General features: G+C 37.3%; 1 protein-coding gene across 5 annotated transcripts in view; it reads right to left on the bottom strand.

Moving 5' to 3' along the window:
- Positions 1-3,016: 3,016 nt before the first annotated feature.
- MPP7 (membrane palmitoylated protein 7) overlaps positions 3,017-26,260 on the bottom strand; it is a 147,047-nt gene continuing 123,803 nt past the window's right edge. For 3 of the 5 annotated variants that reach the window (XM_030971137.1, XM_030971139.1, XM_030971138.1), the window contains 7 exons: positions 25,681-25,722; positions 18,495-18,665; positions 11,727-11,807; positions 9,815-9,908; positions 8,635-8,743; positions 7,553-7,696; positions 3,017-6,176 (listed from right to left, as the gene is read on the bottom strand). In XM_030971137.1, coding sequence (XP_030826997.1) covers positions 5,997-6,176; positions 7,553-7,696; positions 8,635-8,743; positions 9,815-9,908; positions 11,727-11,807; positions 18,495-18,665; positions 25,681-25,722 — 821 coding nt within the window. In that variant the 3' untranslated portion in view covers positions 3,017-5,996. The remainder of the gene's footprint in view (positions 6,177-7,552; positions 7,697-8,634; positions 8,744-9,814; positions 9,909-11,726; positions 11,808-18,494; positions 18,666-25,680; positions 25,723-26,260) is intronic. The other 2 variants (XM_030971140.1, XM_030971141.1) reach the window with 2 other exon arrangements.

Raw genomic sequence — 26,260 nt, 5'->3', positions numbered from 1 at the left:
AACACAGTCCAGCCTGGTTTTGGGAGTAGGGCTCCAGATGCTGCATCAAAGTACATTTAGTGGGGAAGTATAAACCATTCAGGGCATGCAAAGCTCTCTGGAGTGATCTCAACCCATGCTCACGTCTGGGCAACTGTCCCACCATGAATGTCAGCCCTGATCACCAAACATGACTACTCCCACTGCCAGAGATCTAGACCAATTTTAGGGAACTGTAGTTGCTTAAAAACAAGCCAGTAATGGAAGTCTAGAAAAGGGAGCGGACATACCAGGAAATGTCCAGAGGTCACACAGAAAACAAGCAGAACTGACGCCAATGGCCATTGCCTTAAACAAGAACCCCTGAAGCCAACACTGGCTGCATAAAATTTACAACTGCTCCTGGTCTTTTTTACCACACACTGCTCTCATGCATCAAACAGGCCAAGGGGACCTCTCAGAGCAGTTCTATTTTCATGGGACAAAACACTGCTCAGGTGCTCTCCATCTGGAAAAAACACTAGCTCTTCGCTTCTGTTTCAGGAACACACCACCCCATGTCCACTGGGAAGGAGGTAATAAATGTCCTTGTATCAAATTTTTTATGTCTGTTTTTCAAGATCAGTTAATTGTCCCTTTTCTCCTCCTTATATAACTGGATTACTAAATTGAAACTGTACAAGGGTGAAGAGGAAATCAAAGAATGAAATTGCCAATGACTAAACACAGTTTGGTAATTCTGAGTTAGAGCTGTGATTGCTGTACTCTTGTTGCAAAAGTTAATGAAGTTAGAAGAAAGTAAAGCAGCATTTTGGCCAATAACATCAGGACCTGGAGTACTCCTCCTTCTGAATACTACATTTCAGCTCCATAATTTGGACAATTTTAGCTTTGTTTACAAATGAAGATTTACTGCTGCTTATTTGTATTTACCAAGGAGGGAAGAGAAACCACAGCACATTTGCAGCCAGGTCTCTGACCTCCTGTTCAGTGGTTTATGAAACCCAAGATGCATTTTCAGGGCAGTACTTGCATTTGTAATATTCTTAGTTCATCTCTGCCATACCCACAGACCCTCCCTTTAAAACATATACCCAAAGTTTTTATGAGCCTGTGTATAATCCTATAGAAAGCTTGTAATATCTTTGTTAAAACACAAATCTAAATTTCACTTTAAAATTATTGATGCCTTCTGTTTTTTTTTTAGCATATTCAAGTTCTGAATATTAATACAGCTACTGAAAAGAGATCTAATTACAAAATAAATTGTGACCTAATTTTCTCTATTTCTTATCAACAAATTTTCAGGGACTGTTTGAGCCATTTGAACCCTCTTGGAAATTCTAAGGATATTTTCTCCACATATTAAAATGTGTAGCTGACAGCTTCTGCCACTGAGTCCTCAAAAATTTGTTTAAACAGATGTAAGTGTACAACTGAAACAGACGCAAAACAAAGTCTCAATAATCATACAGATTTACCCTCTTTTTTCAAATGTTGGATTTCAGCTACAGAAAATACCATACTATTTTACTATAGAGATGTAAAATCATTCCATAGAGTCTTCCAAATATCCAACTTGTATTTCAGACAGAGATATCAAGAGGGGAAAATTCTCCAGCTGTCTAGAACTCCAAAGTCTCTCATTTGTACTGCCATTTAACATAAGACAAAATTTAAGACCAGACTTTAACTGTTTCCAAATGTTTTTGTGTGTTTTTCTGCTGAAACCTTTAACTGTTATCTAGCACTAGAATTCTTAGACAACAAATACACCTACAGTCTCCCTTTAATTTTGTGTTCAGACATTTTTCTGTTGAATGATTGGTATCATACATTAATCATGGTAATATATGATAAATACATAATGACTCTGAGAGCAGAAGGATCTAGGGTAAATTTCAAGTACAAATGACTTTAAGCACTGATACATAGAAAACTCTTAATCCTGTGGGGAAATGACTGTAGAGAGAGCAGCAGCAAAAATAGACAAGTTTGACTTCAAACCTCTGAAGAAACTGTTCATCCTTTGAAACGATCTCACAAAAGCTAAATAAGAGCTTTACCAGTAGAAACCTGATCAGAAGTACATGTGGGAAATGCAGAATAGTGCACTGAAACAAAACAGAAGGTGCTTAAAAGCCTTCTCTCTAATCCTAGTATGTGTTAGGCTACTTTTTTTTTTCCTGGAAAAGGTATAACACAATGCAAAAAGTAACTGAGTTCAAGCATTACTTTCTTTGAGTCCTACAAATGAGCACAACTTCCCATGGGACTTGTGCGTGGCCGAGAAGTTTATGTGTCTGGTGAAACACTCCGAGTCAACAACTTGGATAACACTCTGAGACTGCAAGCCCAGACAAGCAGATATTTCAGTTTGACCCACTGATGTAAGCTTTTCCCCTCAGAAAGAAAATGCTTTATTAGGAGGTGGGCTGCAGGAAAGGGTAAACATCAATTCTGAAGAAGAGTTTGGCAATGGAAATGAAACACTAAGAGTTGTTATCCTTGTCCTGGGGTGCTTTGTTTTTCCATTTAAGATAATTGGACCATTAAAGTTAATAGAGTCCCATGAAATAACTTACTATTTAGGCATTTCATCTTTTAAAATCATTTTGTTCATCCTGGAGAGGAGAAGGCTCTGAGGAGACTTTACAGCACCTTCCAGTACCTAAAGGAGCTACAAGAGAGCTGGAGAGGGACTTTTACAAGTCAGTGTAGCAATAGAACAAGGGGGAATGGCCTTAAGCTGAAGGATGGTGGGTTTAGATTAGGTATTAGGAAGAAACTCATTGCTGTGAGGGAGGTAAGACACTGAAACAGGTTGTCCAGAGATGTTGTGGATGCCCCATCCCTGGCAGTGTTCAAGGGCAGGTTGGATGGGGCTCAGAGTAACCTGGTCTAGTGGAAAGTGTTCCTGACAATGCCAGGGGTGTTGCAACAAGATGATCTTTGAGGTCCCTTCCCACACGAACCATTCTATGAGTCTGTGATATGTTATGCTGCAATTCTCAATAAAGGATAAAAAACACCTTCAGTGGTATATCAATAATTTATTGTTTTGCATAAGAAGGTAAGATCAGATTTCAGGTAAGACATCAACCAAGGACCTGATGGTGAATTCAAGTATAGATTTTGGTACAATATTAAAAAATACTACCCTTTGTTTGACTACAGCAAACAGCTAGAACACAATAAAAACATCTGGACTTGACTGTCAAAACATACATTTCTCTAAAAACCCACACAGCACAACTTGAATATGTGGAATATTGGAAACATGTTTAGTTGTCTTCGTTCCCAAATTCTTAAGAGTCAAAGGAACAATCCACCCCCCTGTTCCCCTTCGTATCCCAGAACAGTTCAGCACAGCTCAGGATCCATCATGATAAGCAGGCTCCTGTCCTGTTGAAACTGTTTGAATAAGACATTTTTTCTGCCTAGACCTACTGTCATCTCTGCCTGCCTCATGGAGGGCTTTGATTTTTAGCTTTTGAAGCTAAATAATGCAATAATGTTGATTTTTAAAGAGCAATTCAGTAATGTAATTAAAAACGTTTCTAACTCATCAAAGACTGTGCACATTTTACTTTGCTGGTTGGATCTATGTTTTTGAGATTCCCTTTCTTCTGCAGGTGTTACCATTCAGGAATTGGCTCCTGGCTCAGAGAGGGGGCAGGCAGCCATGGCTGTGGGAGCCTCCTGCCAGGATGTGCTGGGATCAGAGGGTCGGTGGCTCTGGGAGCTGCTCCACGCTGCCCAGGACAGCTGAGCTGCGTGCAAGATCCTCCCAGACCACACCGACCCAGGAATGGGAATTACATTAATTTCAAAAAGACAGGAAAAACAGCCTGCAGGACAGCCAGAACTGTTCCTACCAGGGAGTTTGCAGATTATTCTAGCATCTACTTCACAAAGAGAAAAGCAGGTCCCTTATGCAAGCGTGACTGTACCCCAGTGTTCCAGGACAGCCCAAGTTAGGAGCAATGCTAATAGTGTTTTAGTGAGGATTAAAGCCCCTCCTGTTGGAAATGGAAACATCCTGAGAGATGCCAAGGGTCCTCTCCATCTCCAGATATGGTGAAGTCACTTGGCATCTCACAGAAAAAGGCAAACTGACCCGCTGAATTCCATATCCCCTGAAAAATAGTTTGATTTTCAGTGATTTAAAAAAAATAGAAAATGTTTTCTCAACTCAGATAATCTCTATGCAATTACTTTAATCAACAAATTCCTATTTATGTTACAAAAAAAGTTTAAGTGCACCAGGAAAATGGTGAAATTTGACAGAAGTTACAGTAGAGCTGTTCAAGCAGAGCATGTGTCCATACTGGGACTCAATACATACTCTTGCATAAACTTTTCCAGACTCCCAGGGATTCTGCTGTTGTTTCTTGCATTTCATTTGTTTTATAAGACTCTAAGCCAAAAGCAATGGCCCACACATTAAATACACATTTAGAATAAAACTGCAAAACCTCATGGCTTTATCAGCATATGAACTGAAATAAAATATTTACATGGAATGTTGAGGTCCATTTACAGAGACTGTTTCAAATTACAGACTAGTAATCTCTTTAATAAATGATCACATTGACAAGAAATTAAAAAACTTAACATCCCTTTTTCAACCCTTTCATAAATATATAAAGTTTCACTAAATTCTTTTTTCTTTAAACAAGAGAGCTATATTCTCTTTACAGATTAACATGAAATAATGGTTTCCTGTTTGAATGCCACAGATGGGATGATGTGAAGTCAGCAAGTTCTTATAGACATTCTGTACTTACAAGACATATTCACAACACAACACACAGGTATTACTTGGTCTTTACATCTGTACTTATTTCCTGCATATCAGTAGTAAGTAAAGAAAAATACCAAATTATCTATATTAAAAATACATCCTCTAATATACATTTGCTTAACACTGACACAACAATTCTTAAAATGGGGTTTCCAACAGTCTTGTTTCCAGTGACAAGGATGTTTTTTACAGTGAACTCTACAGCATTAATTTATTTTTGAGTGGAGACAAAGTACATGTTACACTACTAAAAAGTATCAGTACATACTCAACAATAAGAAGAATTAATCTCTTTCAACTGCTTCTCAGATGTCCAAGGTTTGAAAATTTCTGATGGGAAAATTGTTCTAAAGTGTGCCAAAAATATTTAAAATCAATTTAAAGGGGAAAATTTATTCTCTACTTTGTTGCTATTCACATCACTTTGCCACTGATTTTACAGAAGTTTAATCCCAAAGACTTTGAAGTTATGTACACACTAACCCACATTTTTTCCTATTTAAATAATTATTCCCATGACTTTTCTTTGTTGTGCCACAGAGCATGCCTGAAAATATTTTTAATCCATGCATACTCACAGCTGAGTGTTTCACTATTAAGCCACTGAATACATCTTTCTTTCCATGATTATGTTAATTGCAAAAGAATATTTAAATCAGTCTGTACGTGTAAGACAAGGTTCACATCTAGAAAAGTAAAAACACATTGATACATAATTTAAACTATCGTGTCTTCCTCATAAAAATGTTGGTCTCCTTTGCCTGTTTCAGTTCTCTCAAGCACTGAAAGGGCAATAACTTCCAAGTGCTGATGTGCTCTTGTATGGGAACAATTATGCTTAAAACCACTGAAGTGCTGATCTCCAACATCAGTTTTTATTTTCTGCAAACTCTGTGTTAAAAACACTCACCTTGGAAACACACAGATGATGATAAAGAGGTGTTTGGCAGTTTTGCTACACTAGTATTTTGCTCACTTTACGGAGCACAGTAAGTCTCTGGTTTAATCTGACTGCTCTGCCCCATCTGTGGGCAGCAGAATTGAAGACACAGGAAAACAAGACTAGTTCCAAGTGCATGAAGAGTATACCTGCTGCTCAGAAGAGCTGAAATCCCTCCTCCCAAGAAAGTAGCCATCAAGTAAAAGCTTAACCATGCCCAAGGTTTAGATGCTGATCCAACAGCAGAGGTTTTGTCTGCCTAAAACGTTGCTATGAGTGTAGCCAGCTGACAGGAACCCAGAAGGTCTCGGTCTCCAACCTGTCAAAAGTTGTTTTAAGCTCACTGTAAGCTGTAGCGAGGTCATCGTTGACTATCACCTTGTCAAAAAGGTGGCCATACTGGCTCTCCATCACATGGGCAGATTTAATCATTTCATGAAAATCTTCTTCCTAGTAAGAGAAGTGCAATAAAGATAATAAAGATCAGTGCACAGCCAGTCCATAACAACCCTGCATAAACTCTTTCATGAACATGATATAACTGCTTATTTCTTATCTCATCAGGAGATGGAAACTGTACCTCTAATGAAAAAAAAAATAGAGATTACCATTACAAGTGATCTCAGAGAGTATTCTGATGAGTTGACTCAGCTCAACAAGCAATTCTTTCATCTCTCCCTTTGTAGTGACACAATTAGTCACTGCATGGTAATTACAGAGACATTTTCTTTTAGCAGTACCAGCAGAAAATGTTTCTAGCTGTTTACTTTGATGATACATTTAAAGTTTCATTATGTTAATCTCAGCTTGCTATTAGCACTTACAGCACAGCCCTTTTACGAGCTTGGTAGGAGTAATCATTCTATGCCTTGTTTGATCTGGCTTAGTGGGTGTCATGTTTGGGGAGGGAACAAATCTTAGTAATTTGTTTAAATTACTTTGAGAGATGAAACCTGTCCTAACTAAACAATGGCCGGAAAGTTGCTCTTAAGAACAAACTCCTCTTACTTTTTATATACCACAAACCAACATTTTCTTACAGAATGTAATTTCCAAACTATTCCAAATGCACATTCTACACAGATACAGTCTGTGACTATATCTGTGACTCACTTTGAAACAAAACCTAAAAAGTCTTAAGTAACACCTGAATGAGGAAAAATGATATACAATGTAAATAAAGGTAAACAATCTAATGATGATCAACTTTGCTGTAGATTCAATTAAAATATGATTTCATTATATTACAAGGAAGCAAATATGTTAATATTGGGTAGTGTTGTTTTTTTCTGACTATTCACAAAACCCAGCATATCTCTTCTTCTTTCTTACAATGTTCCATTTTTCTATAACATTTTAAAAACCCTCTATTTCTCTTATCCACAATATGGGCTTTTTATTAAAGTATCATTTACTTTTTCAATTGGTTTTTTATATTTGCATTTTCCTCCAAATTTAGACCCCTTAATACAGTTGATGAAACAAATAAATTCTTATATTTGAATAGAAACATCTAAGCCTAGGTATAAATTTTTTTAAGGAAATCCACAGCATTGTCTCTTATAAAGATATGCTTGCACTGTGGGGGTTCTTTATTGACATAAAGTCAGAGGAGCATGGAAACTGAATACCCATGAGCATATCAAACAATGAAAACACCACAGTGAATGTGCAATGTGAGAGAGGTTGAGAAACAGCAAGATGCTCATGTAAGCCCTGGCAAGTGCTGTCAATAAGAACCAGAGAACACCTTTATTTTCAAGGTAAACTGCTACAAGAAAACTCCTGACAGGTTCTCCTGATTTACCATGTCTAATTATACTTACAGTAAAGGGTTTTGCAGTTCCCTTATCATCTTTACTTGAAATAATCTTGGCATTTTTTCTGGTTTCTCTCAAACGGTCAAGTGATGGAGGTTTTATAAATATAACAAATGGTTTAAACTCATATGTCCGCAAGTGTTTCACTGTCTGGGAAGAGGAAAGATTTCATTAATTAGTTTATTTTGCACATGGAATTTGCTGTAATAAAAGAAACTCCCCACTGACCATAATAAACCCATAAAGCATTTCTAGGCAAGTATTTTTCATTTACTGCCATCCTGCTCTGCTGACCAGCATTGATTCATCTAGGGAGAATTTTCAGAAAGGTAAGAAAACTCTTTCTTCAAGGGTGATCATTGCTCTTGATTTCCACATGGCTGCTGGTAAATCCCATGAAGTCGTGCACACCGGTGCCACTGGCAGTGAGATGATGGAGAGGAACAGCAGGTATTCAGGGGAGGAGGAAAAGTTCAACCATACACTGGCCACCCTTGGAGAAGAGATGCTCTGGCTGGGTTTAAACAAACTAGTCCAGCTCCTAGAAGCACTGTGGTTATTAGGAGCAAAAAAACTCCCAGTGGAGCCGTTCAGCGGGGTTGAAAGACAAGGTCAATGAACAAAAAATGGTTTAGAGAGGAATATTCTTAACAATTATCCAGCCAACATCACATTTAGTGCATTCCTTGACTCATGTCCATCCTGCATGGAAACCCTTGGCATGAACAGTCTAGTGAAACATGTGAGAGAGTTGCTGGACTTGGTGATAACTCAAAACTATTCTGAAATTAAAGTTTCAGAGACAATCTCTTGCCCAAACTAACAGAAAGATAAATGGAAATACAGGAGCATTCTGTAATTAAATCTTTAGTATTATGCTGCAGGGCTTCCAATTCCTTTATTTACTGACTGTATATTTATCTCTTTTCAGAGAGCCTTGCTTAGATAAAGCTAGCAAGAAAGGCACTCAACAGTCATTCAGTTATATTTATTCAGGGATAAAGCACACCTTTTGAGAAATTTTTTTTACCAGAATTCCAATATGTAATATGGGGAAGTACAAGAGTTCAGGAGACATGCTTACTTACATGAGGTTGCACATCCAACAAACAAACTTTGTTTTTAGCTAGAACTGATCGAACAGAGTCTAAACTTGTTCCATAGTAGTTGTTCTTATACTCGCCATACTCGATAAACCTGTGGCAGAAGGTAAAAACAACTGGGATAATTTCCATTTTCTCCAGAAAAAAAGCTTACCAGTATGGTTTATAAGATTTAATTCAGAAGCAAAAATATTTTACTTTACATGAGAGTTCTACCGTGTTTTATAAAGGAAATGCTGTCAAGTACTTCAGCATGTCAATTTTAAGAAATCTTCTACTTTACTGCTTTCAAATCAGTAACACCTGCTTGTATTACAGTTAAAGAGAAAAAAGCACTGTAGTCCAACAGCCCACTAATGTTTTCCATCACCTCTTTTTCTGAACTAATGCAATGCAATAAAACAGTGGATAAGCTAAACAATAGAAACTACTGAAATTTCATTGCACACTACAGAATATCCAAATTCTCTGTCTCAGAAGAGGAGGAGTGATGACGGTGCTGGTGGAACCAAGGCGGCTGGTTATTTGCTATAAAAGTACAAGCACTATTTGCCAGAAAAGCAAAGCACAGTTTGAAGTTTCAATAAAACCCACAGCTTTGTGTCTAATACACTTTTGCCCGCTGAAACTGGGGCAGAATTTCAAGCTACAGAATTTTACAGGCTGCTGGAGAGCACGATGCTACCATTGTCTCTTCATTTTAGTTTACTTTCTGGAGGGTGTATAGGCAGGGGCTTCACTGTAGATCTCTAAATTCAAAAGCAGAGGAAGTGCCTGGCTTGAAAGAGAGCAGAACTATGCAAACATTGACTCAGGCACGTCTGCAGCACTTCCACAGCCCCCTTCCCTAGAGCTGCAGTGCTTTAGTGCTATGACAGAAGATGCTCTATTAAAAGAATGCTCCCCCATCCCAAGCACCTATAATTTCAGTGTCTCCTTGAGGAGCTGAGGAACTGAAACTACTTGTAAGCTTAGAAACTCTTGTGTTTGCACATACTCCATATTTTTCCCAAGCTGCTTATATAACAACATGTAATTTTAACACATCTTCAAATCACTGCAACTTATATCCACTTTGACTTATTATCTAAAATAACAACCAGCCCCATTTTATAATAAACCATTGTTTTAACTGCAGTTCTAGTTAAAAATCTCTTCAACATACTTGTTATTCTGTACATCTGTCTCAAACAAGTGCTTGGAAATGAAAATGTATTCGACACCATCACTTTCTTGGCTTCTCCTTGGACGGGTAGTGTCTGCAGTTTCATCATATAAAAAAAAAGGAAAAAATGCACAAAACAATATAATGCAAACCAGTTCAGGAAAAGCTGAAAAGCACAGACTCTTTGTGCAATACTAAGCATAGCACTTTCCTCACTTCTGAAGCACATAAGGCTGCTCTGGATCTGGTAGGCAGCACACAAGCACATGACAGGATTGAGTGTGAAATACATGCAGGAAAATCAGGAAAAAAACTATTGGACAAGTATCAGATTATCATTTTTTATTAACTGGTGGAAAAATCCAATAAAATGAGGACAGATGAATAATAAAAGGAACAGCAGTCCATAACAATTACCCCAGCCTTGCCTCTTGTTGAACTTATTAGCATATGAGACCATAAAGGGAAACAAAGCCCACCATCCTGATTTATAAAATGTTATGTTCATTAACAACTCTTGTAGCTAGGGTATGTGAAGCATGGTAATAAAAAAATAGGGTGTGAACTTTATGTTTTAGTGCTTTTCTTTACCCTGTGATCAAAATAGAATTCCATTTTCTTTCAGTAGCCTTATATTATTTGCACTTCTTACTTTCCCCCAGGTAAGTATAAGGGTTTTGCTTGTAATATTCGTGGGGTTGTCATTTATGATTAATGACCCCATTAAAACATCCTATTTTGAACAAGTTGAATATTACAGCATCATGCATTCTTCATCACATATGGACATACAAAACCTGCTTGCAGCAACAGAGACTTAAATGCCATTTGATCTATCACTCCTCTTCTTCGGCTGACACAATGAGGAACATTTCCAAGACAGGAACAACGCTCTCTCTCCGAAACCTGACTTACTGAATTTCAGGGAGAGAGATTCCTTTACATGTTTGTTTTAAATTAAAACCACAAATTTGGAAGAGAAAAGAGAAAAGGCAGCTTGATGAATACTGTCAACTTTTAGAGAAATATTTCTGGGCAAATGATTACACATACTTCAATGTATTAAATATTTTGGGAACATCTAGAGTTTTTGTTATTGTTGTTTTCAAAAACAATACTCAGTTGAAGCAAATATATGCAAAAGAAATTGCTTGCCAAACTAAATGCATTAATTTTTCTACTGAGCAAATTCATTCATACATATACATTTCATAGAATATCTACACTTGCAAAAAACCTGAGAGAGAATCTCCCAAATTCAGAATGTTGGAGCCATATTTGTGAAGTACCCTATAGAAGGTACAAGTAGAAAGCAAGCCAAGAAATCAAAGTCTAAAACTGTTGAGTTCTTCTTATTTAAGAAAACCCAGTAAAGAATTGTAGAAGTTGATAAAACACAATGTTACTCAATTTTATAAAAATCACACTACTTGGTCAGAGACAGGAAAGAGGAAAAAGCATCCCCAGATGATCTCTTCTAAAGCTACTAAAAGGGATTTAATTAATTTATTCACTGGATTAAACTGTTTATAATCAATCTTCATTTTTCAGCCTAACAGATAAAGGCCAGTTTGCTGAATGCAAGCATTGGTAACAGAGCACATTTCAGTGCTTTACAGCCAAATCCAGGGTGTTCTTCAGCTGAGTTTCATTTACTAAACCTCACTGACATCAATCATGCTAAACTTGTACTGAAAGTGTACTGCAATGCCTCTGAGCCAAAAAGCTCTATCAGTTAAATCAATGCTATTTAATGCAGAACTGCAGCAGCACTTTTAAAAATAAGAAAAGCAATTTGGATGCCAAGCATGCATTTAGAGACCCAAACTTGAAAGTACCTTAAAGGTAATACAATAATAAAGGCTAATAATGCAAGCATATCACTAGAGAGTAGGAGTGCATTTTTACTTACGTGGCACTGTTACCCCGTAGTGCTGGGTGTCACTGATTAGCAATTTCCGTTTAAGTTCATTCAGTCCAACCCCTACAGGACCTGAAAGAAAAAAATTGTCCTGTTTCCCAAGCCAGTTGTCTCTTGTGTCTTCAGGTGCAAATATGCTCCAAGGTAAGACTACACAGCCTATAGCTGTGACATTACTGCCTTTTAGTCAGTGATTTGGAAACGCCCATGGTTCCAGCCTCTTCTAGTATATACAGAGCTGACAAATTTCAGGGGATGCAGTTGGCAGTCACTCTGTTATGACTTTATTACTGAGGAAGTACAATGAAAATAAGTTGCCAGCAAAGCTTTCTTTTCTGCAGCAACTACCCTCAGATTGCACCCACCTCCATCTCAGCCCTACTACAAACCCCTGCATGCCAACCTGCAGCTTTCCAGAACAAAAACTGGTTTGCCTGTTTATTTTGCCAGAACACCCCCAACTTGCAGATTAGAGGATCCCAGCTGGCATGTGCAAAGTGTCCCCAAAGTCTCTGCACTCTGTGTGTCAGCACAGCCTCACTCCCTCCTGCTGCTGCATCTCTTGCCTGCACCAGAGGTCCCTGGGGACAATTGCTTCCACCCTGCCATGCCCTGGGAGCACTGCTCCTTCCAGCCCTGCTGCAGGCAGGAACACTGCCCAGCTCCTGGCTGCCTGTAGCTGTCACCATCCACCTTTCGACTGCGTGAGGGTGGCACTGCATGGAGAGAGGAAGGAAGGGCAGTACTTGCCAGGTCACAACCTATTTGGGATGTTTGGGTTTCTTTCTTTGTTATTGATTTTCTTTTAAACTGTGCTCGTCTCCTGCCTGCTGTCTGAACTGGTCCAAAGCAAATGTTTCCTTCTTCATGCGACTGCCAAAGAGAGACCACTCTTGGAAGGAGGATGGCAGGAACAAACAAAGACTGCATGGAATTTTTTTGACCCGTCTTCTCCTCCACCTCCACTTGAGTAGTGCTGTACTAGAAACAAGAGAGCAAGATGTTCCTCTTGGCTTTCAAGTTGTCCCTACTTCTTAGCTGTTTGCCAGTGGTGCCTTAGGTCTCTGTGAGGTCACTCTGTCCTGTGAGGTCTCAAAGGCTCCACAGGCACTCGCTGCCTGTCCTCAGGAGCCCTTCATGCAGGGCTCCAGCCTGCCTGCCCACTTTGGTGACAGGGCCATGGTGCTTGCTCTGTGTGAAGGGAGCTCAGCTCTGCGTGTTCGTACATTTCTGACAGTGGAGAGCCTTCATTTCTACAGAGCCAGATCAACAGCAGAAGGCAAAGGAGAATGAGTCATTGGAACCATATCCTAAATAATGCAAGGATAATACCTGTGGTTTTAAGGAAAATCCTTGCACATTTAGTAAAAGGGACACGTGTATATGGAGTGCTTCTTCACAAACACATTTTAAACACTGTAAAAATGTTCAAACCCTAATAAACATTTCAATAAAACAGTGTTGTAACCACTACTTACTAGTGAGAGTCCAAAAACAGACTGATGCTTCAGTACCCTCAGGTGTCTATCTGTAAAAATGACCATACACCCTGTCTGGAGTTGAAACACATAATGATGAAAAGCAAGTGCTTGCTACTTTGCTACCCCAGACTAGGGTTCTACTGTAGAATCCTAGAGTTTCTACATTTAAAGTTTCTATGTGTTCACATCAGTTAAACACACAACTACATTTCAAGTTCCATCTCTGACCTTCCTGTAAATTAATCTATCAGTATGTATAAATGTTTATTTAATATGGTGTACAGCAGCCTCTACTGGTGCATGTCTGCAGAGGACAGCAATGTGTTATGTAGACAATGCCATTACTTTTGTTATCATTTAATTTTTTTTTCCTTTTTATAAGAGTTTAGCTCTTTAAGGCAAATATAGCCTTTTATAGGAAAAATAATTAAAACTCTTAATATATCCTAGCAAAGTAAACCAAACCAAATGAAATTCAGTTTTAAAAAATCATTCTATTACTTTTAAGCAAAAAATATTTCCCATCAAATTCACACAAATATTATTTCCTCAGTCTACATGCTGTCAAACCAACAGTATGCTTTTAGCTCTATTTATATATATAGAGTCCAAGCTTCACTTCCTGTGATACATGCTTTGGGAACTTAGCTTAACTCTGTTTCCAGATCACAACTTCACTACTACTGTCTCCCCTTCCAGATTAACATTTTAAAATCATCTTTAAATTGAACTACTGAAAGGTGTAGAGTCTTATTTTTCAGTGCTGTCTTCACAGAGTTCTCATAACTGTAGCATATGGACACTGAAGTCTGATTCCAGCTCAGCAAAGCCATCCATTATGTGGATTTTTATACTATCTCTCCCAAGTTAGTATACAGTTCCCTTCTAAATATTCTTATTGTTTTCCTGAAGCAAAGATGCCATTTTCTAATAGTTATGAATCTGAACATAATTTGAACTCAAAAAGATAATAAAGTGTCAGGATTTAAAAGGATAACCCTGATTCTTATAGTCAAATATAAGACATCCAGGATCCATGTCTGTAGTGCAGTTTTGGTTTACTATAAATCACCCCAGGCAGCAATATTTACAGTTATGCTGACAGATTTAGAGATATTTTGCTTACTTTTTTAAAGGAACATTTGTGCTGCCTGTTGCATGCTAAGTCATGTTAATGGTCAAATCCTGCACAAGTGGACTGCAGTGCCTACCTCACTTTATTGAGAGACATGTGCAGAATTAAACTACCAATCATTAAAACTTGCACTAAATTTTGTATCACTCAGACACATCTGAAGAAAACTGAAAAACCTAAGTTTAGGTCTTGGGATGGTTAAGCCAATCAGCCATTCTTCACACAGACACATAATGAGTTCCTAGTAGACTTTTGGAAAGAAAAGGAGAGTGGTCTTTCAGAAAAGATTTTGTGAGTTAGATGACAATGTTCCTGCTGGGATCACAAGAACCCAGTAGGAGCCCTGCCCTGAGAGAGGCTCTGTGGCTCAGTTCCTAGTACACTACAATGCAATGACTGCACATGCATGTCTGATTGCAGCTCAGTGTGGTAGGAAAGGAGAACCTCATTATTTTGTGTTTCTGTACATTTTAACAAGCAGTGGGGGTGTACTTTGAGATCTGCTGTTCACTGAAGTAGGATCAGTGAGTTCATACTGGTGTTCTCATGGGCAAGGCTAGGCACTGTGTTACATCCTATGTATTTGTTCCTGAACCTTGCTGACCTTCCCATGCCTTCAATCAGGAAGTATTACAGCAGATAGCAATTATAGGTCTCTTTCCTCATTGTCCAGTTGGTTGACTGGAAGAGCATGGCCATGGGAGGCCATTTTCCTGCACTACTGCTGTAGATCAATCAAGACTCTGCAAGCCACTACCGAGCATGTTAAAGCTAAGTCAGGAAAGGTGGAGAGTTAAAAGGCCCTTTCATTTCATCCTCCTTTGCTCTGAAATAGACCTGGCTTCATCACAACTCCTGCATGATAAAACCAGAGGTGATGGATTAAAAAAAAAAAAATCTAAGCAATACAACAAATAGAGAACTTTTTCAGTCCCAGATTCCTTTTCTTTGCAGTAGTGACCAGAAGCACATCTTTGTGGGAAGTACTGGCAGCCTCATTCAGAGACAGAGGTTTTTCTGATCGTGCCAGACACCAATAACAACTTCTCCTTTATGGCTACATGCCTCTGGTCCTTGCTTCCACCACTGCCCACTTTGGACAGAGGCATCACCATGGGGGACCACAGCACCTGAAAGGCTCTGCACACCTCCAGTGACCACACTGCATGCACAGAACAGCGTGTGCTCTTGAGGACAAGTGCTCGTGGTTTGTTACTGACAACTTTGCTTTATCCTGCCTCTTCAGAAAGCTCTGACTTAGCTGAAACTATGCCAGAAAAAGTTATTGCATGTAGCACATTCATTCTAACTCTAAGGAAATAAAATTTATGCTACTTTGGATCTTAAAAGTAACCAGAGCAGAAGACTTTGTGAGCAGGGCTTTTCCCTCATTAATATAAATGAAAATTCTAGTGGCTAAATAATACAAGTCATATTAAAATATTCTACCTTTGTCTGATAGGGCTGTGAGGTATGTAATGCTTAGGATGCAGGCAATATTTGTGGTGGAAGACTTTTAGGATTTCTTGGCAGCTTGGGAACAGTAAGTTACTAGAAGCAGACTGATGACATAATATTGGATAATTTTGTTTTTACCAGACTCATCACAATCCTAACAATTAAAAGCACACAAAAATGTTCGTATCATTACTGCTTCAGATGATGTCATATTAGCCCCTAGGATTTGCAGACAAGGTAAAATCTCGACAAACTGCTACACTGAGCTGAATCTGAGAGTAGTGTGTAACACACAACAGAGCACTGAAATGACTCTGTGTGCAATTCGTGTTCTTCAAATTAGACTAGACCAATTCAAAATGAAGTGAAATTTGTTTTAAAGTTGTCAAACTCCCTCCCCCTAAAAAAAGGCAAAACCAAACCTAAATGTCCCCTTTTAAACAGTAAATCATATATTTAGACCTAGCTCAACACAACAGACATCTAGTGCCTCCACCAATTACAGCTATAAATTAATTATATCTCCCTTTCTTTCCTAGTACTACTATACAAATTATAGTCGATGTATTATATGGAATGCTGCTACTGGCACACAAAAAGCTTTTAAAATGTGTTTGCTTCTACTATACCTGTATTGCTTAGCTCTGCTAGTTTTTTCCACATTTTGCCCAAGACATTTTTATGGTATTGGCCAGACTTAAGCTGCTCTTAATATCCAGAGAAAAAACATTAGAATTACTGAAGTCCGCAATAAATTTCTGAATTGCTTTTGTTACTGAAAAAGCACTCTTTCTTCATTTGATTTATTACAACAAAAATCAAATGGAATCTCTAGGCATTCCTTAGAACAGACATATGCAATTTGTTATAAAAAGTCTACTTATCACACTTTTGCACTGCACTCTGTTGATGTAACTGTAAAATCAACTCAACCATGTTATTACTTGTTGTATATTACCCAAAATCTCACAGAGATCACACTAGTAGGTGGCTGATTTTTAGTGCTGGAGAGTGACAAAACTGTTTATTAAAAACTCAATTTAATGTTCCCTTGGATATGAGCGATATAAAAACACAGCTACTCAACAGTTCCTAACAGTCCCTGATAGAGGGTCATATTTCTCTGCTCCTTTCAGAATGCAGGAAATTTTACTAATGACGAACCAGCCTATGTGTTACTGCCAAGGAAACAATAATCAATGAGACATTACTCACTCCTAGTGATGGTTACTCATTACTCATTGGTACTCCAATTGCTACCTTTGAAAAGCTTAAGATAATGCACTTCCTCTCTTTTTGGGAGACTGAAGCAAGGCATTTTGGTTATACAATAAATGCTGTGAGGAAGCCATGTCAGTGACAGATTATAGAAGAACAGAAAGCTGACTAAGAATAATATGTTGAGTCCCCTGCAGCTATGCTTGCATTCATCCTTGGCCTACAGAGGTCTACATTGCACCCACCTTTTATACTAGTTGTCCATTCACTTTTTCTAATGCAGTAGGTGGTTTTGTTTCTATCCACTTTCATTATCTGTCTTCATTGACCTCAGGTATTTATTCTGTTTTTTTGGGGTTTTTTTCTACATAGATATATTGATTGATCACTATGAGTGGAATATCAACATAATTCTTTTGAGTTTTAGTACAGCTTGACTGCCACATTCAGACTTGTAACCATGGCAGCTGTATTTTAATGTCATCTCCCCTTGGTTTAGGAAAGCTCTAAACACAATCTCCTAAAGCATCTTCATATGCAAGTTGAGATAGCTTGTTGTCCAGGTTTGAAAGGTGGACTACTAGACAGGTGGAAAAATGGAGCATGTTCAAAGGGAAGGGGTTAATGGTCTGTGCTCTACGACTCATTATAAGGGGAGTTCCCTGGGACGTGCTCTGTTTAACATCCATACCAACGACACAGATTGGGCCCTTACAAAGCTTGCTCATGGCAAGATGGGTGATACAAGTGACTTGCTCAAGGGCAGGACTTCCATGCAGAGAGCTCCAGGCACAGGCTGGCAGAACTTAGTGAAATTTGATGAGGACAAAGTTCTGCATTACAGGCTGGGGACTCACTGGCTGGATGACAAGGGCCTTGGGGTTCAGGTAGGCAGAGCTAAGCACGAGTCCCCAGTGCTCACTGGCAGCAATGAAGGGTAACAGGAGACTGGGCTCGACTACCAAGAGCCTGGCCCATAGACAGAGGGGAATGATTATTCCCCTTCACTCAGCACCTGTCAGTCCCTTGTGAGGAATACTCTGTCCACAACAAGCCCTGCACTAAAATACTGTTGATAAACTATATCAAAGACAACAGAGGGCCTCGAAGATGGTCAGGAGCTGAACCATATGACCTGTAAGAGAAACTAAGGGAACTGGGCTTGCCTGGCTTGGGGAAGAATGTCCTGGGGGGACCCACCAGCACCCTTCTGACAATCACTGAAAAGATGGAAACCACCTCTTCATTGAGGTGTGAGGTAAGACAGGGAAGACATGATGGGAATGCAGGTTCCTAAAGCTGCTGCCATCAGCAACCTGCTCAGAACCTCGTGTTGATCTCACTCAGTGGGAGGCTGGACCAGGTGAACTCCTGAGATCCCTTCCAATCTAAATGACTTTCTGGTAAGCATTGTGCTAATCAGCAGGTCTCTGTTTTACCAGGTCAAAAATAAAGAAAACAACTTACCAACCAAAACAACAAGCCTGTATTTCTCATTAGGTTGTCGTCTATATTTTGCAACTTCTTCATAGGTTGGGATATCTGCTGTATCATACTGGTCACTCTTCTTGCACTCATACATGGACTTGTTTGTTTTTTTATCTTTTCTGCTAAGACGAAAGCTTCTTCTAAAACCAGCTGCAGTAAGAACAGGGTTTTTTCAAAGTAAGAAAATAAGTCTTCTTAAAACATTTGAAAACAGTCTCTTCCAAACGTTCAAGGATTGGAGCATGGAATAAAAAGTGTATTATATGTTTAATAAGCCAGGTCATTAGAATGACATTTCCCATGTTTTTAAACTATATCAGGCACCTATTTAAACTGCAAAATTAAGATTACCAATAAAACAGAACCTTTGCAACAACAAACTGCAAAATATAATTGCTATTAAAAATTGTTAATAAATTGTTAATATATTTAGATTATTTTGACAATTTGAGTATCTTATAAATTGATATAAATACACAAGGCAATTCATGCAAGTTGGAGTCTCATACCACATCTAATCCACATCTATTAAATCACCATGGCACACAGACATCAAATACAACATAGGATAGAAACACATCTGGTGGTTGAAAGGGTTAATGAGAATTAACTCCTGGAACAATTCTCTTGTGCTTAGCTCCATGCTGATAGTATATTTTAAAAGTGCATTAAACCTTTCCTGAGTATGTTTAATAGTCAATCCAAGCACTCATAGTTAAATTACAATTAGAAACATCTTAGACAATACAGTATCCATATTATGGAATTAAAAGTTAATATTGCTATTAATCTATATTTATAATTGCATCAACTGTGTGATGTCTATTGTGCCTTCTAGAGAAGACTTGAAATTTCACATAGCTTTTAAGTACTCTCAAAGGAGAGAATCACTGGCAATTTCAAGCAGAACAGCACAAAAATCCATTTTACACTACATGTTAAAAACTAATTCAGTCCTCTGTTAATGACTACCTTAGAGTTTTTCAAATAAATCTTTTATATTGCATTACATTAAATTTTACTGGTATCTCTACAACACTGCTTTTGTTCTATAAGAAAGTACAGGAAAGACTGTGAAGACTGCAAAGCTGATTTCACTGTCTGGTGGTAGTAGAGTAAAACACAAGCTATACTTTAAAGTTGGAAAGCTGTACTGGAAAAGTTGTTGGTGTTTTTTCCCCAGAACACTTCATGGGACAGTAAACATGTGTAAACTTCTGGTGACCCCAGATTTTCAGCAAAATGTTTTCATATTCTTATAGCAGCACTTATGTTTAGGTGTTTGACAAGTAGTCATATTATCATTTCTTCTTCAAAGGTAATACTGTGCAAGTTCAAGATTCAGTTCTGCAAATATTTAGTACCAGATCTGAAGAGAAATGCTACAAGGCTTAGTTATAGGCTTAGCATTTTGCACACAAACAGTTTCATTGAGCATAAATTGTCATAGAACCTGGACCACAGAGGATATTAACCAAGTTAGTAAATTGATGTGAACCCCTAGACCTATGGGAATCTACAACACAAACATACACACAAAAGGTGAAGAAAAATTTCTTTGAGAATATCATGATGTCAACCCATTTATATTCAAAATATGAATAACTAAACTGAAAATCTATGACAAAGGAGAAGAACTAGCACCCACAGAAAGGGCAGATGATATTTTTAAGAAGTACAATATGGTCCAGACTAAGTAGGAGGTGGGCTGACATAGAAAAAGATGAAATTATGAGATATGAAAACATAATGAAATAGACTGGGTTACATTATTTTATTATTGAAATAATGCTGACATTGAAGTGACTGCAGTCAGAAACAGAAATGCTCTATTGGAGAGCTGACACCCCCACAAGAGGGCCTGGGAGATCTTGCCTGCCCTATGGTAAAGTCCATCACGACATAAGGATGTTCTCTTGATCACAACTATGCCTAAGTGTACAGACAACTATATAAAGAAAGGTTAAAAGTAGCTTTAGCAATACAGACTACAGACACATGAAGCAAGTTACAAGTTTCCTGAGGCCTCATCTAAAATGCTCCTGATTAAAAAAACCCATACAAAACCATTTCAGGGTTTGGGCAACAAAAATGTTGCCCAAACCCTGAAAATTATTCTGTTTGCTGCATTTTTTTCTTTATAATCATTTTATGGAAAAACAAAAAAGAGAGAAAAAGTAAAGAGTAATTCTTCACCATTGACTACTAAATGGTTTACAAAATTAAGAGCTTTGTTACAAGACCAAGAATCCATGTACCTGGAAAAGGTAAAAAAGTAAGAATAATGATCAAATTAAGCTATGTCAGTGGTCTCCATTCCAGTTTGGTGTTGACCTTACAATTAACAATAGCTCCATGTCCCTGATCATCTGTCTCAAAATGCTACTAGAGTATCTTCTCAACCTTCACTTAAATAGTGAACTGTGCAATCTTTAGGAAAAGTATTTTTTCTGCAAAATCTTCCTATCAATTCAATCCCCACTTTTAGGTTTTGGTAAGAACATTTGTAACTTGTTTCTCTTTTCTCCAACCAATTTATTCAGATCTCATTAGCAAACTATCAGGTGGTAGATTATTCAAGAATTTTCATTTCTTTCACTCCTTGAAGAAAGGAGAAAATCTTTCAGCTCTGTCTTCAGGCTGGTTTGTCCCTTGTCACTTTTACAGGCTCCACAGGAAACATAACAAAGACTCAGGTGATATGATTCCACTGCTAACATGTTTCCTTGAATAAAATATTTTATATTTCTGCCCCTGAAACTCACTGGTAAAATGAAAGTAGTAATATTGTCCTGTGTATTAAGAAAACTCAACAAGAAGTTCAACCAGAACTTAGACACTACTAATTAAACTTAACACTACTAAGCTTAACATTACTAATTAAAAAGAATGAATATGAAAAAACATAGAACCCAGAGTAAGGCTGACCTCTCTGCAGTGTGCTGGTGAAGATGCTCTTAGTAAAACCACTGACTATTAAAAGTTTGTAGTATGCTGTTTGCTTCACCACTTTATCACTATTTTCAGTTTGAAAGTTTTTTAAATTGTTCCTCAAAGTCCATCTGAATAACCCGTACAGAATCTCAGGAAAGTTTGCTTTAAATAGCATTCAAACCAAGGAAAACATACAGTTCCAAGAGGAAGGATGTTTCAAATATATCCAACACTTCTATGATACTGCTGCTGCATTCCTGAAAGCATATATGTACTCTCATATATGGCTTAACTTTACTGTGACCTAAAAGCTGTTTTATAGAAATGCTAATAAGTATTTTCTATTCAATGTCTGCATTTGTAATTGCATTTTATGTTTTATGTTATGGGAACTGTGACTGCACAAAAATACTAAGCTGAACTGAAACAATACTGTACTTTTAAAAGAATAAAAACATTTATGAAAAGGCAAAAGATATTCTACTAATGTTTGCATATTTTACAGTTTTGAAAACATAATTCATATATTTAAATTAACAATAGAGCATCATTAAGAATACAGTGATGATTACTACAGAGAACCAAACCCAATACTAATATGCAGCAGAATAGGTTTCTATAAAATGATTCAAGTTAAAAGTAAATTTCTATAAAGAAAAATGGAAAATGTATTGCTTGCCTAGAATATTTGATAATATAAACCTTGATGAATATGAAAGGAGCTGCAGGCTACACTGTCTGTGGAACATGGGTATCAGCAGAGATTAACCTTAGCTGCCAAGTATGCAGACTATAAAATAAAAGGGGAAAATTCTATCACTAAAGCGACATAATCTCCTGAACACTGAGAAGCTTGCACCAGCTCACTGGTTACAGCTACACGTCTAGGAGCTTACTGAACATGCAAACCCATAAACTGCTGCTGGAATGTAACAGATTTGGTGAAATAAGAGCAGCCTCTGGAAAGAAAATATTAAGAACAAATGTTCTCAAGCTACTGATGTCTTCAGAACTTATACTTCTCAATATGAAATAAAAAATCATTACTAATAAACTTAATTAAGGCCCAGAAAGCAAAGAGAAATCCCTTAGATCTCAAAGAATTAAAAAAACACCTTAGCAGAAAAGTTTGATTATTCTTTTAACCATTAGCAGTATACATTTCATGATCTCAGAACAACATCTTACACTTACACAGAGAAATCCACTGGGGCCTGACACAGAATCCAAACTGAAAACACAAAATGTGTGAACCTGCCTGCCTTGCAATATTTTAAAAGGATGATGATGCAAATAGCTGTGCTTATTTACATTTAATGACATAATTCTGAAGAAGTAGATTGCAACTATGTTGTGTAAATTTCAGTCCAAATATACTAATAAAACCAGAAAGTTAATTTCTCAAATTCAGACAGACTACACTAACAGGAAGGAACAACATATAAATTAATGCATGCTTCATAAATTCACAAGTAAGACTCCAGAATGCTATAAAGCACTTACATGGCCTTTTGTTACTTTTCATTCACTAAAATCAATGCTTAAGTATGTGTTTAAATTACATATGTTCTTCACTGAATTTAATTTCATCTTAGAGTAAACAACTTCTATTTAATTGTAAATGCATTTAAGAGCACCCTTTGTATTCATATTACTGACAAAAGTAAGTTTGGTACCATGGTCATTATCTAGTTTTGTATGAACATAATATTTTTACTAGATATTTCTGGATATTATTTTTCCCCCAAAATATTGGTATTCTTTTTACATTGGCTTGTATACTGAGGATTTCTATTGTTACACAGGAACTGCACAAACACAGAGCAGACTTCTTACTATGTTTGCTTCTGGACTGATTCCCAGCTTGCACATTTAGACAGGGTTAATAAAAATTTAGATTATGTCTGGATTTTAAAGACGAAATTGAGAATAGTAAACAGATGATATTCATCTATATTTATTGTATGTTCATAAAGGTTCAAGCAATGTAACCAGAATTTAAGCTTGGCAAAGGCAAAGTCCTAACATTTTCCTCAGCAATTCCTCAGGAAATTACAGCAGAAACATATGATACCATACTGTGGCTTAAATATTAGAATTCGGTGAAAAATCATTACATTTATCTGAGTCACTTTAGAAGAGAAGGTTCAAATTAATAGCAGTATAGCCTTGGACATAAAAGATTTGACCCAAAATGGTTCAGACATTCTGTCTTCTGAAGACTCTCCTCCTGTACTCCTCATGACTACCTTGTATGTGTGTGAAGTACATATCCTTTCAGAGAGGATCGGGTGTTCAGAGAGTAATCCGGTTCATGGATTGAAGTGCCAGAGCCCTATATATGGTTTGTGAAACAAGGAGACACTGGAGTGCCTGAGACAGTCTGAATGATAAATCACTATGTCCTGAGAGTGCATGCAAAAGATTGGTAACATCAACTGTCAAAAGCCTACCTGCTTGTTCTTACGATAGGAAAGTTTTAAATGAATGATTCTTAGTGAAGAGTTCCAAGAAATCTCTAATTTCTAAACCAAAAAGCTACTTATTTTATTCACAATCAGTGAATATACTTGTGTCCTTACCCCAAACCCAGTCCTAACATTAGTTTTTCTGCCTTCTGCCTCTCCTCTCTGACATCCCACTCCAAAACTACACACCCAGCATGAGATGGCTGAAGGTACCGCTTCTGGACTGCTGACAATATTCCACGACATGGAAGCTCTCAAGAAAGAAACCATTGCCTGAATTGTACTTAGTAATTCTGAATAATTTTGTAAAGTTTTGCCTAAATAAACTACAATGCATCTTGATATTTTGTTCTTTGCTTCTGGGACAACAGTCTTCTTCCTCAAGAGGCCTCCTTCCTAAAATGGCCACGTCTTTTTTGTAATTATGGACCAAAATGTTTCAGTGAAAAAGGCTACAGTACCTAGAAAAGGTGGATTTTGTTTTGCTACCTTCATTCTCAAATAAAGCAGCAGCCCACTAAGATCTGATTGCAAAACCATGATAGTCTCACCCTAACAATTCATGCAGTACGTATTTACATACAAAAAGAAAAGATTGGGGGGGGGGGGTATTGTTCATGTTTCAAAGAAATTATTTGATAAGGAAATTAATTTCATCTGGAATCACATCCAAATTATCATTTTCCAAACAGACCAAATATTTGAATACAATTACAATTCAACATAAACTTAGTTGATTACTTAACAAAGGTAAGAAGTGCATTTTCAGCATGATCATATACTCACAAGTTCCACAAGCACAGAATGGAATTATGCCACACTAAGGTCTGGTAAACAGGTCAGAGTTCTTTCAATGATATACTTTTGTGTACCTGATGTAGTTTATATACCACATTTAAAACAATTCCAAATTACAGTATTGGTCATGTTTCAGTGAGCCCACTGGCTTGGAATTACTAAAGTACTTTGACAAGTTTCTCCCCACTCCTCTTGTAGTAGGAGGATGAAAGTCTTGGGAAGAGGGCTGGTTACCACAAAATCTGCTCCAGCCAGCCTTCAGCTGGCAGGAATTCTGAACAGTTTCAACTAAAATATTTTTACATTGGTTTCAAAATGGCACAAATTAAAAAGTTGAAACATATCATGGAACATTCACCTTTTTTAAATGTTACTTTTGTTTGAAATTTGGAATCTTGAAAATGAAGCCAAAGGACTCTTGCCCCTCCTCTTCCCCGTTCCCCACAGTGATACATTGAGCTCAGACCAGCTTTAAAGCTAAATTTAAGCTACTGAGTTATTATGACTGATATTTTGTAATGTGGAAAAAGAACTGGTGCCTGCAAATTGGCTCTGTATTCTTACTGAATCCTCCCAAAATGGTTAGATAAACATGTACAAAGAAAAAACGCGTAGACAAAACTTGAATAAAACCTTGAGAGTGTCTTTAAATAATTTTTCATGATACAATAACCTTTTTGCTTCATTAAACACATAGCTTGCTTCATGTACTTTAAAATTTTTGACTTAAAGATCAAACCAGTATTTTATTAGCCTATGTTTAACCAGGTAAAGGCATACACTATATAAACCCTTTATGTCAAATCCAATGAGCCATGTTTAAAACCTTAATATTCATGCATTTGTCATGCAGAGTAAGGACATTTGTATGCAGATTACCCCCAAAAGCAAAGTGGACACAGTAGCTCCAGGGAAAAGAAGCTGAAAGAAAGGAACAAAATTGTCTTTTGTAACCAATTGCTCACCTAGATAGGATCCACTGTTGTGACCAGCACATTCAGCATCTTCTGGACGAAGGGTAAAAGCATACAGAATAAGAGCCAAGAAATAAAGCAGAAAAGTTAGAAGCCCAGCAAAAAATACAGAAGAAATTATTTTAAAAATGACAACTGTACAAAGCACAGCATTAAAAAGCCTTCAATAAGCCATTTTCTTAAAAACATAAAACAATCTTTATTGTTTTATATTTTAGCTGGAGATATTCTTGGATTTTGCAGCATGCACACTGATCTTTTTACCTTTTCAAGCAAAAGTTGTGATGACAACAAACATTCTAAAAAAAATTCTAACACTGTATTATTCACATTTTATCAGTTAATAGAAAGTATGCCACTTTAAAGAAAGCAAAACGATTTGATGTAAATCAAGCTTTTTTGTAAACTATACATTATCAAACTTTAGCTTTATGTTTTGGCTCACTGGATTAGACAGAAAGGTTTTTGATCAAAAACACATCCTCTCATTTAATATAAAATAGCTATAATGTATATTTTTACATGCCAGAGGCCCTTTGATCAAAAATATGAGCTACAATTTCTAATGCTT

This window comes from Camarhynchus parvulus, chromosome 2 (genome assembly GCF_901933205.1).
Source record: "Camarhynchus parvulus chromosome 2, STF_HiC, whole genome shotgun sequence".
Lineage (NCBI taxonomy): Eukaryota > Metazoa > Chordata > Aves > Passeriformes > Thraupidae > Camarhynchus > Camarhynchus parvulus.
This window is presented reverse-complemented; position numbering and strand designations above follow the sequence as displayed.